Source organism: Teleopsis dalmanni, chromosome 2, assembly GCF_002237135.1.
Source record: "Teleopsis dalmanni isolate 2A chromosome 2, ASM223713v2, whole genome shotgun sequence".
NCBI classification, from domain to species: Eukaryota; Metazoa; Arthropoda; class Insecta; order Diptera; family Diopsidae; genus Teleopsis; species Teleopsis dalmanni.
In genome coordinates this window covers 152550802-152563778 of record NC_051847.1, presented here as the reverse complement: position 1 = coordinate 152563778, position 12977 = coordinate 152550802, and the positions used below count along the sequence as shown (strand labels likewise).

At 26.2% G+C, this 12977-nt stretch overlaps 2 protein-coding genes across 5 annotated transcripts in view; one reads left to right on the top strand and one right to left on the bottom strand.

Moving 5' to 3' along the window:
* Window positions 1-2108, top strand: part of LOC119678560 (tight junction protein ZO-1) — an 88813-nt gene extending 86705 nt beyond the window's left edge. For all 4 annotated transcript variants that reach the window (XM_038090453.1, XM_038090454.1, XM_038090456.1 and 1 more), the window contains one exon: window positions 1429-2108. In XM_038090453.1, coding sequence (XP_037946381.1) covers window positions 1429-1652 — 224 coding nt within the window. In that variant the 3' untranslated portion in view covers window positions 1653-2108. The remainder of the gene's footprint in view (window positions 1-1428) is intronic.
* Window positions 2109-8040: 5932 nt separating this feature from the next.
* On the bottom strand, window positions 8041-11716 carry LOC119681151 (armadillo-like helical domain-containing protein 3). Its single transcript, XM_038094254.1, has 7 exons — window positions 11235-11716; window positions 10991-11164; window positions 10645-10924; window positions 10209-10583; window positions 9568-10021; window positions 8649-8775; window positions 8041-8547 (listed from the first exon to the last, which is right to left on the bottom strand). The coding sequence occupies exons 1-7, from the start codon at window positions 11488-11490 to the stop codon at window positions 8159-8161; spliced, it is 2055 nt and encodes a 684-aa protein (XP_037950182.1). The 5' UTR covers window positions 11491-11716; the 3' UTR covers window positions 8041-8158.
* Between the last annotated feature and the right edge of the window lie 1261 nt (window positions 11717-12977).

Sequence of the window (12977 nt, the reverse complement as noted above, 5' to 3'; positions counted from 1 at the left end):
ATAATAACTTAATTTGAGATGTAAATACTACTTACGAATTAACAAAGTCATGATTAAATTCTAACAGAAAAACAATAATTCTCTTATCCTTAATTAATTAGAACAGCTTATATATATTTTATACGGAATATAATATAAATATAGAGATCTAAAAAAACCTTTTGTCCTAATACTAGATATATATAATTAGAATAATTATAACATTTTCATTATTGCACTTATTTTGTGTTCAATGCATATATTCCTTCTATAATTTAAATTAGTTTTTATATATATATATAATTAGTTTTATTATCAGCGCTATCGAGTCTTTAGTTTAATAAAATTATTACTGGATCTATAATTGTATTACAGTCATGTTTTAGAAATTAAGTGTACACAAACGACTACCCCTTAAACCTAGGCAATGTACTATACATACCTAAAGATACTAAATATATTAGGCAGAACTTTTTAATTTCTTAGAGTGGGCCCGTAAAGAATATTTTTTTTTCAGCATCAACAAGTAAGAGTCGAGAATCTGCAATATATACTCCTTATAAAGTACTATATCGCATACAAACAACGCATGTTGCCTAATTACCTAAACTTGTTCGCGCTTATTATCAGCGCTAGCGAAAGAACAAGAATAGAAGCCAGACTTTTTTCAGCGCCTACTCTTGCTTATTTGGTATTTACTGATGTCAATCTAAACGACACGAATGACAGTTACAATAGTTAATTAATAGCTAATGCTTAAGCCCATCACATACAATAACGCTTTAAACAAGCTTTCTTTGTACTCAATGCAAAGTTTTCGTAATGCTAATATTAAGCGTAGTTTTTAATAATTAAGTTGCCGTTCTATATATTCTTTCCACTATGTTAGGTTCTTAGTCAGAAGTCTGAAACTAATAAGATATATCTGTCATGATTACAACAGAAGATTGGATAGCTTATATGAGATCAACTTCTTTAATATGTTGATTTCTGGGGTATAGTTGTGGTGGCTGATAGTTGTGTGTGGTGACGTTTATTATTTATTATATTGAAGTTTGGTTTAAAGAAAATCACATTTGCAGAAACCAGATTTAAATTTTGATATATTAATTTATCGTGCCAAGTCCACAGTAACTTCACTATAAATTTTAAAACAGCGTCTGTTATAGATCATCTTAAATTTGGATTAAATATAAATCAAAAAATTTGTAGCACGCAGATCCAGATTTTTATGTGTAAATGTATTATATCATAAGTATAAGTATAAGTCTAAAGATTTTTAACCTTATATACCTAATTTTTAAAAAAAAAACAAATTTTATATAATTGTTAATAAACAAATTATTATTTGATATCACTTTTTATTGTGTTTGCAAACATTTAAAAATAAAACAATTTATTAAATTTAATAATCTTAAACTAATCTTAAATTAACTTTTTTTAATTTAGGTGAAACAATGCTCTCACCACTTGTTATGTGCGGTCCACAAGGTCTTGAATTTTTAGTACCCGTAACACTCAATATACCACATTGTGCTGGACGTACCGCTTCCCTAGGATTAGCACTCAAAGCGACCGATAGTGAAAAAAATTTACATACCGAATGGGATAATATCGATCTACCAAGCAATGCGGCGGCTCATACAGTATCGGTGAAAGTAGATCACTTCTAATTTAATTATATACCTAGTAATAATATTATAATAAATGTATCTATTATTATTAGTATATATATATTAAAGTGTACATATATTTTTTATATTATATATGTATTAAAATGGTTGATCATTTAGCATACAGTTTAGCATTTACATTTCTAACTAATAAGTCTAGATCGATCAATAATGTAGCATCATTGAATACTTGAATATTATGATAAATATATATATAGTATCATTTAAAATACCTATACATATTATATTATATATATGTATTTTATTTTATTCCAAATAAACCAATTACTAAAGCTTGATTCGTATATTTGTGCCTTTAAATATACTAAAATTGTTCTGCTCTAGCTCCTACGATCTTCAGTGCTGAAACACAAATAACGAACGAAATCTTTAACGAAAATTACCATATATACAATAAAATATACAAATAATAATATTAATATTAAAACTTATGTATGAACAATTTTATTTATAAATATTTACTTTATATAACAAATATTTTTGTATATAATAAATCAAAATATAAAATTTAAATATCACAATTTTGTCATTTCATTTACATATGTAATATAAATATTATATTTTTTAAAAATTATGTTTAAAAAAATTTTAAGATTATTATAAAATGAAATTTATATATAAATTAATGTTTTACTTTATTTATAATTAGTTGAAAATATGTTAACATTTTTTATTTATAAAAATGTACGTCTCATACCATATACCATTTAATCACATATAATATATAATAAAAATTATACTTTAATAAAAAACATGTTATAAAAATTTAATAAATATATCGTAAATTTTAATAAATGCAAAAATATACAAAAATTGTGTTTAAATTTTTTCTTTATTGTAATTTTTTAACGTAACGGAAATTAATTTCGTCAATATTAGTTCTTCAAAAAAATCAGCAAGTAATTTTAAATGCGAAACTTCGCATAACTGCGACTGATTTTAAAATAAAACTTGTAATAATGGATAAAAAACTTTATAGCTAAAGTTGAGAAATCGACTCTTAAACGAATCACTCTTCGTATTCTACTGTCCGTAATTTTCGAGTATTTTTACGAATTCCTTTTCAACAAAACAAAGATCCTAATGATAATAATGACACCTCGGCCTGTACAAATGAGGATTGTTAAGATTCAAAGAAAGGGTTCCAATAACGGCGGGGTCTACATCTCTGAGACACTCGTGCAGCATGACGACCAAGTGCCGTTCACCATACCCAAAGGGATTCTACAAGCAGATCCCTGCGAACTACCACAACAACAATGTTCAAACAAAACAAAACTTGAAGAGAATATAAGGAGAGGAGAGATATTATTGATTGGAGAACAGGTAAAATTTGAAAACTTTTAATGATTATTTATTCCTTTTTAAATAAGAAAAAAACACAAAATACCTCATAAAATTAATAGAGGTCTTATTTATAAAACAATTTTATTGAATCGGGCTTAGGGGTTTAGAGAAAGAAAGTTTAATGACTAAAATGGATCTTAGCAAATTAAAAGGTATTTGGTTCAATTACATTTACATCAGATAACTGCAGAGTCTAACAATCAAGCAATCTAATTTAACAATCTAGATGGTCATCAAATTTTTTAAGTTATGTCGAGAGCAACCATTATTTTAATAGAAACTATTGGACCTTGATTAAGGAGAACCTATAAATCAAAATTCGCGATCTATCGAAAATTCACATTAATTTTAATTTTCTGAATGCTTTTCAATAAAAAATTTTTTGATGGAGAGGTTTCGAAAAATAGTGAAGTAGAACAACATAAATTCTTTTTATATTGTTTTAATTAATTGAATTGACCATACAGGTGTTTAGAGTATTGCGATATACCCATCAGCAGTGAACTTGGAATAACTTCTTATATTTTATTATTTGGAAATAGCTTTTTGAGACTGCAAGTACCAAGGATTGAATTCGTACCCCGCCAAGCTCAGAGTCAGTGTTCATTTGCCAACTTACTCAAAACCGTACTTGACTTGTATATTTTGATTTGGAATTTTGTTAATTTGATGTGAAAGTTGAGAAAAATTAAAACTTTAATTATAGTTTCAATGTTACTGCTAAGAATGAAAAAATTTTAATTAAAGTTTAGTTAATTTTGATCTAACAACGAAGATTCATTGCTTTTAAATACAACCAATGAACCATTAAAAGAAATCATTTATTTTAAAGTACTTGGCTCTTTATAAATATCTTATATGATATGAGTATATATCTATAAATATAAATCTTCATTAATATATATATATTATTTTAAATTATGAATAGAGTTTTAGTGGGAAAAAACAAAAAAAAATAGAATATACATCATATGAATATAATATCATAAATCTGATATATAATCGTTCCATATTAAAATACGAGTACTAATGCAAGAAATCGATTTGCAAAGAAACGAATCAATATTTTTCTGAAAAATTGATCATCACTACATTACTTATATTTTGGATCCGCCTCCAAATATTGAATTTAATAAATTTTATCAATAAGTTAAACTTAACAAAAATTTATATATTATGTCTGTAATCTTAAACAAATAATTAATAATTAATTCTTTAACCCACAACGTTAACCCACGTTCAGTTCATAAATTTTAATTAATTTTTACTTAATTTATTAAAGAAACTTTGCACTACACGATGCAAATTTAATAAAATAAATTTTATTAGAGTTTATAAAATTTCATTATTTATTTTATTCCTATTAGTTATGGAAAAAATTCATTTTTGTATCAATTAAATTATCTTTCCATACTGGCTTGACATAAATTTAATAATAATATTAACAAAATAAATAAACAAATTACCAACGTTGTTGGTTTGAGAAAGAAACGATAGAGAGGAACAAAATTTCCAAAATTCCTTGGCATTTCGCACAAATGAAATACAAAATGGTCGAAATACCAGGCAATCAGAAATACAATATTTATAGAAAGCTTTCGCAATTTAAAAATTGCACTTATTTAATTTTAAATTAATGCAGCTGTGTATGTGTATATATGAAAGAGAATAAATACAATAAAAGAAACAGAATTAATTAGGTCCCGTAATCAGATTTTTTTAATATGCATCCCAGTAGGAAATTTTTTTCATTATCAGAATACATTCGTGATATGTAGTGGACAATTAATAACTATAATTAAAATTGTTTTTAACAAAAGTTGTTTTAATTCACAACTACAAAAATTCAATATACAAAATAAAGCTATATAGGATGTGTGCGAGTTAGGCTAAGTTGCGTTCTAAATGAGGGAAATTCTAAGTTGTGCCGATAATGTAGTGATATGTCGAAAAATCTCCCATTTGGTTTAGCATTAACTTAGTCTAACTCGCACACGTCCATAGTGGTAAACACTTCTTGTGAAAATTATTATATTAATTTTTATGATTTAATTTTCTTACACTACTAAAATTTGATATAATATAAACGTTTTTGCAATATTTTATAACTCAAATAGATTATAACAAAAAGGTATTTATTTTATATAATGTGATTCATAATAATGATCATTAAAAATGTTCTAAATTTAATAAAATTATCTCACAAAACATATCATTACACCGTATTAAATAATAAGTTTAAGTTAATAAGTAAATAGTAAGTTAATGAAAATATTTTTATAGAGTCAATTTTAAATAATAAGTATATATATATAATTTTATATAATTTAAGTAAGTTTGTACCCCCAGTAAGTAGGACTATTTCAAAATAAATTATACAATATAAAATGTAGGTGTTCATTTTATATTGTATTAAAGACACTGATTGAAGTCAACTTTTAACAACAATAAGTATCAGTTAATTATGATACAAATTGTTAAATTTTAATTTTAACATTTTAATTATCTACTTCGTTCGAAATTAAAAAATTATATGTATTGTCGATTTCTCTAGTATAGTATAATTTAATTTAAACTAATCTTGAAAAACAAAATACTATTCTTTGTTTATAATTTATATAGTTAATAGTTGTTAAAGTTGATTATAATTAACTTATTAAATGTTTATTTTAAAGGAAAATATAATTGTATTAAAAAATGATATTGTAATTTATAATTCAGCATTTTAGTAAAGTAATATATTGAAAAATTTTCAACAAATATCGTTATATATAATATTATACAAGAGTTTATAATATAGCATGTTTCAGAAAGTATCAGAAATATAAAAAAAATTTAAAATAATGTAATTATATATCAGTATTTTAAAATTGAATTGACTTTTAATAAAATTTTTAATTTCCTGCTGGGTCTCATCATGTGTTGTGAATGCAAAAACTATTGAAAATAAAAATATGTACATATGAATAATTTCAATTGCACTGAACTCCATTTAGTTTCCCGCTGGGGCGCAAAAAGCGTCATGAGTGCAAAAGAAATTGAAATATGTATGAGTAATTTATATTGAACTGTATTTTTAGTAAACGTTTTCATTTACCGCTGGGTCGCATGAAGTGTCAGGAATGTAAAAGAAATGGAAAATAAATAAAAATGCATGAGTAATGTTGATAATTTACTTTTCTCTGACAACTGAAACCTGTTGCATATTAGTCTTTCATGCTTTGGTGTTGAGACTCGTACATGTGTTGCTTTAGATGACTTTCTGCCCGCCTGGTGTTTTTGTTGAATTCGCTTTCAAAATTTAATACAAAAATTGTTTGTTTGCCTGAAGGCCACAAACCTGACCGAAAGAACGAACCCAACCGATTGAATGAAATGAATTTGAATTGCATGAATAAAATTGAATTTCAAAGAAAAGATGAATGATGAATGAATGAATGAATGAAAAATTGATTACAATTGTGTGAAAAGATATTCAATGAAATGAATTTAATTTATGCTTCTTGATGAGGTACTTAATTTATTTAATTAAATTAAGTATTATTTAAGTTTTTTACAACTAATAAATAAATCAATAATACGTTTTTAAGAAATCCGATAGATAGTGAGTCGTAATCTGAGCTTACAATTGAAGTGTTTAGTGGAAAAAGAAGTCAGTCAACCCTTTCCCTACCCAAAAAATAATAAAATAAATAAAACAAGGTACTTCGGCCCTAATCATACTGTCATCCTACCCTTTTTTCTTTTTTAAATCAATAAACTTAAGGCTAAGTAGCTATAGCTTCTATAAATTTTAGTTAGATGTAATTTATAAATACCTTATAACTTTGTTAATAAATAAATAATTTTCAACTCAACTCCATATGATTTTGTTTAGTGCACGACTCTTTAACTTGGACAAGTAGACCTAATAATACTAGTAGTATCTTTCACTAGAGTTTATAGTTATTTCTAAACCCTTAAAAGTAATAAATTTTTGCCGTTCGCTCCTATGTGGACAGCAAACAATAATGTACAACCAAAATAGTCTCAGTACTACTCCTTATAACACCGCAATACTGTGCGAATAAATGACTAAGTCAACGCTTTAGGTTTGCTTATACAGGCAAAGTATTTACTATTAAAAATAAGAGAGTAAAGCTATGATAAAATAATCTGGTTCATCTTATAATAATGGTATTAGCTTAGACCCGGCTCAAAAAGAATTAGAAACCATACTTATATGTAGTAAAAATACTTTTATTAATATTTCATATTCATACGAAGAACCCATCGTACTGATTTCATCATGTATCCAAAATAATTGCTTAATATTCATGATACAGTCATAGTATTCAAGCCCGTTCATCTGTAACTACTTCTTACGTCAAATTTAGACTTTACCAGAACAATGTTTAACAATTTAATTAAATATTTTAATTTCACAGAACAGAAATTTGCTTTAAAAATTTTAATATTATACATATATATATGTAAAAATCAAAATACATTTAGTTATATTTTTGTAAAATAAAATATTAGGATACATTAAGGAAGTTTTAACGTTAATAGCGAAATATATAACTATGAATCTGTAACGGCACAAAAAGATTTTTTATTGCTTATAAAATATTTTATTTTATATTTAATTTAACTTAATTAAAAGTAAAACATTTTTTTTTTAATTTGAATGGACTTTATACATTTTCTTTTCTCTAACTTTAATACGATGTTTGAGACAACGTATGTCCATTAATTAGTTTTTAATTTAAAATATAAAAAACATATATTATTAAAGATATTAAAAAATATCTTATAATCTCTGTATATAATATTTAATGTTATAACATGATAAAGTGTATATAATATATATTATATCTTCTAGATATTTAATTTACAAAATGAAATGCAACTCAATTTTATGTAAAACAATTTTAGAATAAACTCGCTTTTCGCTTTACATTAAATAATGTAAAATTTAATTAATCACTAAAACAAATGATATATCATATATATATTATAAAAAGGAAAATTTGCAATTATATACTTATTTTTAAATATGTAAAATACATAAGAGAAACAGTCATGATATTTGAAGGAATAAAAATAATTTTGTTTCTTTTTTCGTCTTCATTTTTTAATAAATCCAGCTTCGTTGTTTACGTATTGGATGAAGTGGTTGAAGTTAACATTGTGTCCTGTTCAGGTATAACGGAAATAGCTTCCTTCACATATCCATAGATATGCTTACGCGTATCTATAACAACATCACGGACCATAGTCTTAAAGAAAGCTGTGTGATGTGGCGCTTCAGCATAACGTTCGTAATGGTCAAGTGAATCCTGTAGTTTAAGTGTAAGATCATAATTCTTACGTACCACATCAAGTATTTGTTCTTCAGTTGGTGTTGATAGTCCTTGCTCAGATAACCATTCCTTTATCTTATTTTGGAAATGTTTAACAATAGCTAGTATATTCACTAGTGAATTGAGTAGTTTGATGACATCATCTTTGTATTCACAATCAGGCATTGTTGTATAGCGCAGGACTATCAAAACAAAAAAAAAAATATAATACAAATATAAATAAAAATATATTATAATATATGTTAAAATATGTTTTTTTATAAGTTAAAAATATTTTTCATACCCATTGCATATATTTCTGTAAACACTTTTTCTTCACGATTCAATTCATAGTACAGTTCATCGTAGCTATTTGTTGTGGCTAAGAAGGTGTCGCCATAGGTTATGAAGAGATTAAATATGTTAATTACCTGCAATAGTCCAAAGCCATAAATATTGTTAATTTAGTTATAGTTTTGAAAAGAAAAATTTAAATATTATATCATGTGAAAATAGTTTTTATTTTAAATGCGCAATCATATAAGAAAATATTGCAAGACATAAATGTTTTTAAAATACTAAAGTTAACTTTATAATTATGATTTGGCTAGTCTATGTATCAGTCTGAATACTACTTCAATAGAGCCCTAAGAAAGCAATATAAGTCAAATTTGCATAAAAATATTAGATTATATTTTTACAATATATATTATAATATATACAAGGATCAGTTTCTTGTATTTAAATATCTATAAAATAATATAAATTGTAAAATTTATAAAAGTAAATTACATTTTTTCATTTTTGAAAAAATGCATATATAAAAAAAGTTGCATATATATATGTATATATACATATACATACATGTATGAATATCATGATGACCTAACAGTTTCTTATAAAATTTAAATTTACCTAGTCTCTTAGTAAAAAAAATATAAATTATTATAAATACAATAAGTTTCATAAAGCTTATTGTATGTGTAAGTATATTTTATGAATATTTCTCTTGGAAATCTAAATAATTTAAAACAATTAACTAGAAGAACACATTATAAATAATTAGGGTCTTCGTCCTGGAGCGACTAGATGCCAGCGACGACTAAGTATCGTTCAACAACACCTCTCAAAATGGCTTACAAGCAGATCCCAGCAGGTCAAAACAACAACATTATAAATAACTAACTGTATTTACATTTTTAACGTAAGAATGAAACACTCACCTGCAGAGATAAATAAAATATATTGCATTTCTTAACTAATGTCTGTTCCTGATTCACTAAAAACCGTAGCAGTCCTATTAAAGCAGACCATAACTCCTTCCAGGGATAATTTAAACGCACTCTACAACGTTTCTGGTAACACAGTATGCGATGTATAACACCTATGCACACTAAATATAGTTCCATTGGAAATTTCTTCATTAAGTGCGACACAATGAATTCAACTAATAAATCTAGCAAAGTAGCAGCCAATGGTTGCGATTTCCCTACACGATCTACGTGTAATTTACGATGACGCATCTGGGCACGATGTAGCATAACTTTAAAAGTGAGATTAGTGTCATGCATCATTGAATTAGCATATTGATCCTCCGATATGCAGGTAAGTATGAGAAAACAAAGTTTGAGATTAGCTATGCTGGACTCATTTTTGTTATCCTGCATGACAATCGAACTACAAGAAAAACAAAATATAATTATTTAAAAATAAAAACCAATTAAGTGGCTGAAATAAAACAATTTGAGTCATTATTAATTAAATACCTACACACACGTAATATAGATAATGAAATATGATAAATTTAAATAACGCCTCATAATTTTTCATTCGCTTATTGTTGTCACAATTTCTAGATAATTACCAATATTGAAACACAGCTACTAATAAATTTGTTGGATACTGTGTCATATCAATAATAGGCGCATTAGCCAAATCAGGCACTGGTTGTGTTAAGCTTAAAGTATTACTGGGAGAAGGAGGCGCACTGGATTCAGCTTGCGTGTGTGCTAAAGTAGTAATGAAATTTCTGTTTAAATGTACTGCTTCGTAAAGAGCTAGAAGTAATCCATTATTAGCTTTAATTTGTTGTACTCGTTCACAGCCTTCATCTGAAACAAACATATTGCCAACAATATTGGAGAGTGAAGAAAACCATGATGAAGACTGTACATTCGATAGGCTTTGCATGTACTGTCGACAGAAATCAATTAATGATTGTGATATCATTTGTCCATACCTAAAAGAAAAGAAAACGAATTTTATTGCCTGTTTTAAGAAATAGTTTATATAACTCGTACCCATTCAGAGCCAACTCATCTGCTAATATAGATAATTGTACCACATAGGGATTAGTTGCCTCATGCTTTCGATAATTAACCAAAATAGTGAGCAGAATAACAATATCATGTCCATGTTGTGCACGTAATGTTGGATCGCTAAGTAAATGCACAAATGCATCAAATAATGTATGCATCATGAGATACTCCAGTAATACATTTTGGCTGACATTATCAGTACCAGTAACAATCACGAGCAGCAACTTTAAACACATGAAACGGGCACTCTCGGTGACATCACCTGCGGAGACAACAATAGCAAATCAATAGGTTTTATTTTTGCATACTTTTTTGTGTATTTACAAACCCAATAATATATGACTACAATGATTCATTAGCTCCTTCATCCACTTGTCCATTTTTTCGTAACCAAAAATCTCATTAAGTATATCAAATGCTGTGTCTGCTGTTGACTTTTTGAATATTGCGTAGAAGAGTGAGCAAAGTGTTTGCAAACTGTTGCACAGGCGTTTGGGATGATCTATTGATATATTTTGTATTAGTATCTAAATTCAATAAAAATGTGTAAGTTGTTTATAAGCTATACTTGCCGGTTTCTAACATTTCAATGCATTTTTGGAACAATAAATTCAGATTATCTCTGACTACCGGAAACACCTCGTTTGTAAGTTTTGATACTTCTGCTTCAAGCGATTCTACATTTGGTTGCAATAAGAAAAATTCGTTCCAAAATTCCGGACTATCAATTGTGGGATCTTCACCACGAAAAAATAATTCATAAATATAAACAACTTTTTCTTTTGGTCGCTTGGAAGAGCCGCTACCACTACGTTTGCGTGAGGTCATTTTGATAAAGAAAACCAACAAAAAATATTTTCGGCACAATAAAACTTTCACTATATTTCTTGTTATTACGAGTTTTTTAAATAAAAACCACAGAAATTTTAAATTTATCCAAAATTGTTTATAAAAGCTGAAAAATGCTTTGTTGCTTTTCACTTGCTACGTATAGTAACGCACAGCTGATTGAACATCTGATAAATGCTCACCTGCAGTTAAAAAGTCAGGGTTGCATTTTTAGTGAAATAACGTAATGATTTATTAAAGTAACGTAACTAAATATTTATATAAATTGACTAAGGTATGAATTTTTTTCGCGATTCCTAGCGAATTTATTTTGAACAAATTAATAAATTATATATCCTGCTTTATAATTTAAATAATTTTGATAATAAAATGGATTTTATATAAAAAGGAAGAATAAACTATTCACGATATTTTAAAAAATCACTGAAAATAAAAAAAAAAATTGTTTTTAATTATTTCTAATTTTTTTTTTTAGGTATAATAACTTTAAAATAGCTATCTTTAGTATTTTTAAAGTTACTTTTAATTGATAGCTGCCACTTAAATCTGAAAAATAATTTTATGGTAATTGTGTAATAGCCTTACTGTCAGCACAAATAATTCTAATTTTGCTATCATTTTCTTGGTTCTTCACTAAGAACCTGTTAACACAGCATATCTTTTGATATTAGATGTCTTCATAGCAATATTTTGTCCGTTTTGTCTTGTTTTAGTTTGTGAGAATTATTCACAATATCAGTGTAAAATTGTACTATTGTGACACGAAATAAAAATCAACTTGATTTCTATAAATTACAATTGAATCGTACTTTAGGCTGTCGAATTTTTTCTATCTGGTATAGAAGTTAAAGGAATCATATCACAGGGTTAATAGGTAATAAAACTGCTTATAGTAGTAAACTAAAAATGACTTATAGTGAAACTGTTTTAACGCTCTAGAGCGCCAAAATAATTTATAAAACTTGGGGTATTACTTTGCATAGTAAAAATTAATTATATTATATTATATTTGCTCATACTCTGCTTTAGTTACTTATATCTGTAGATTGCTGCAATATATAACTTTTGATAAATTGTATTTCAGTATTATACTTATGTATTGGCATATATCAAAGTTATACATAGTATGTGTAAAAATAGTTTTTAATAGTTATTTTCATCTTTAGATTGTTGATTTATATGAAAACTAATAGGTCACTGAAATTTTTTAATTATAAACCTTACCTATGCTTCTATACCAAACTTTCGTAAACAAATGTTAAAACTACAGCAGACAACTGCTTTGTTTTTCTTTCAATCTTCCTCTACTTTGAATCTTATCTAAACATTTGTATATAGAATATGCTTCTGATGATTAGCAAAAGTAGTTCAAATGAAAATTTTATCATATTATGTACATTGTTTTTGTTGTTTTTGACTGCTTTCACACATTCTTTTAATGCATTATCTGATATTTTATACAATGT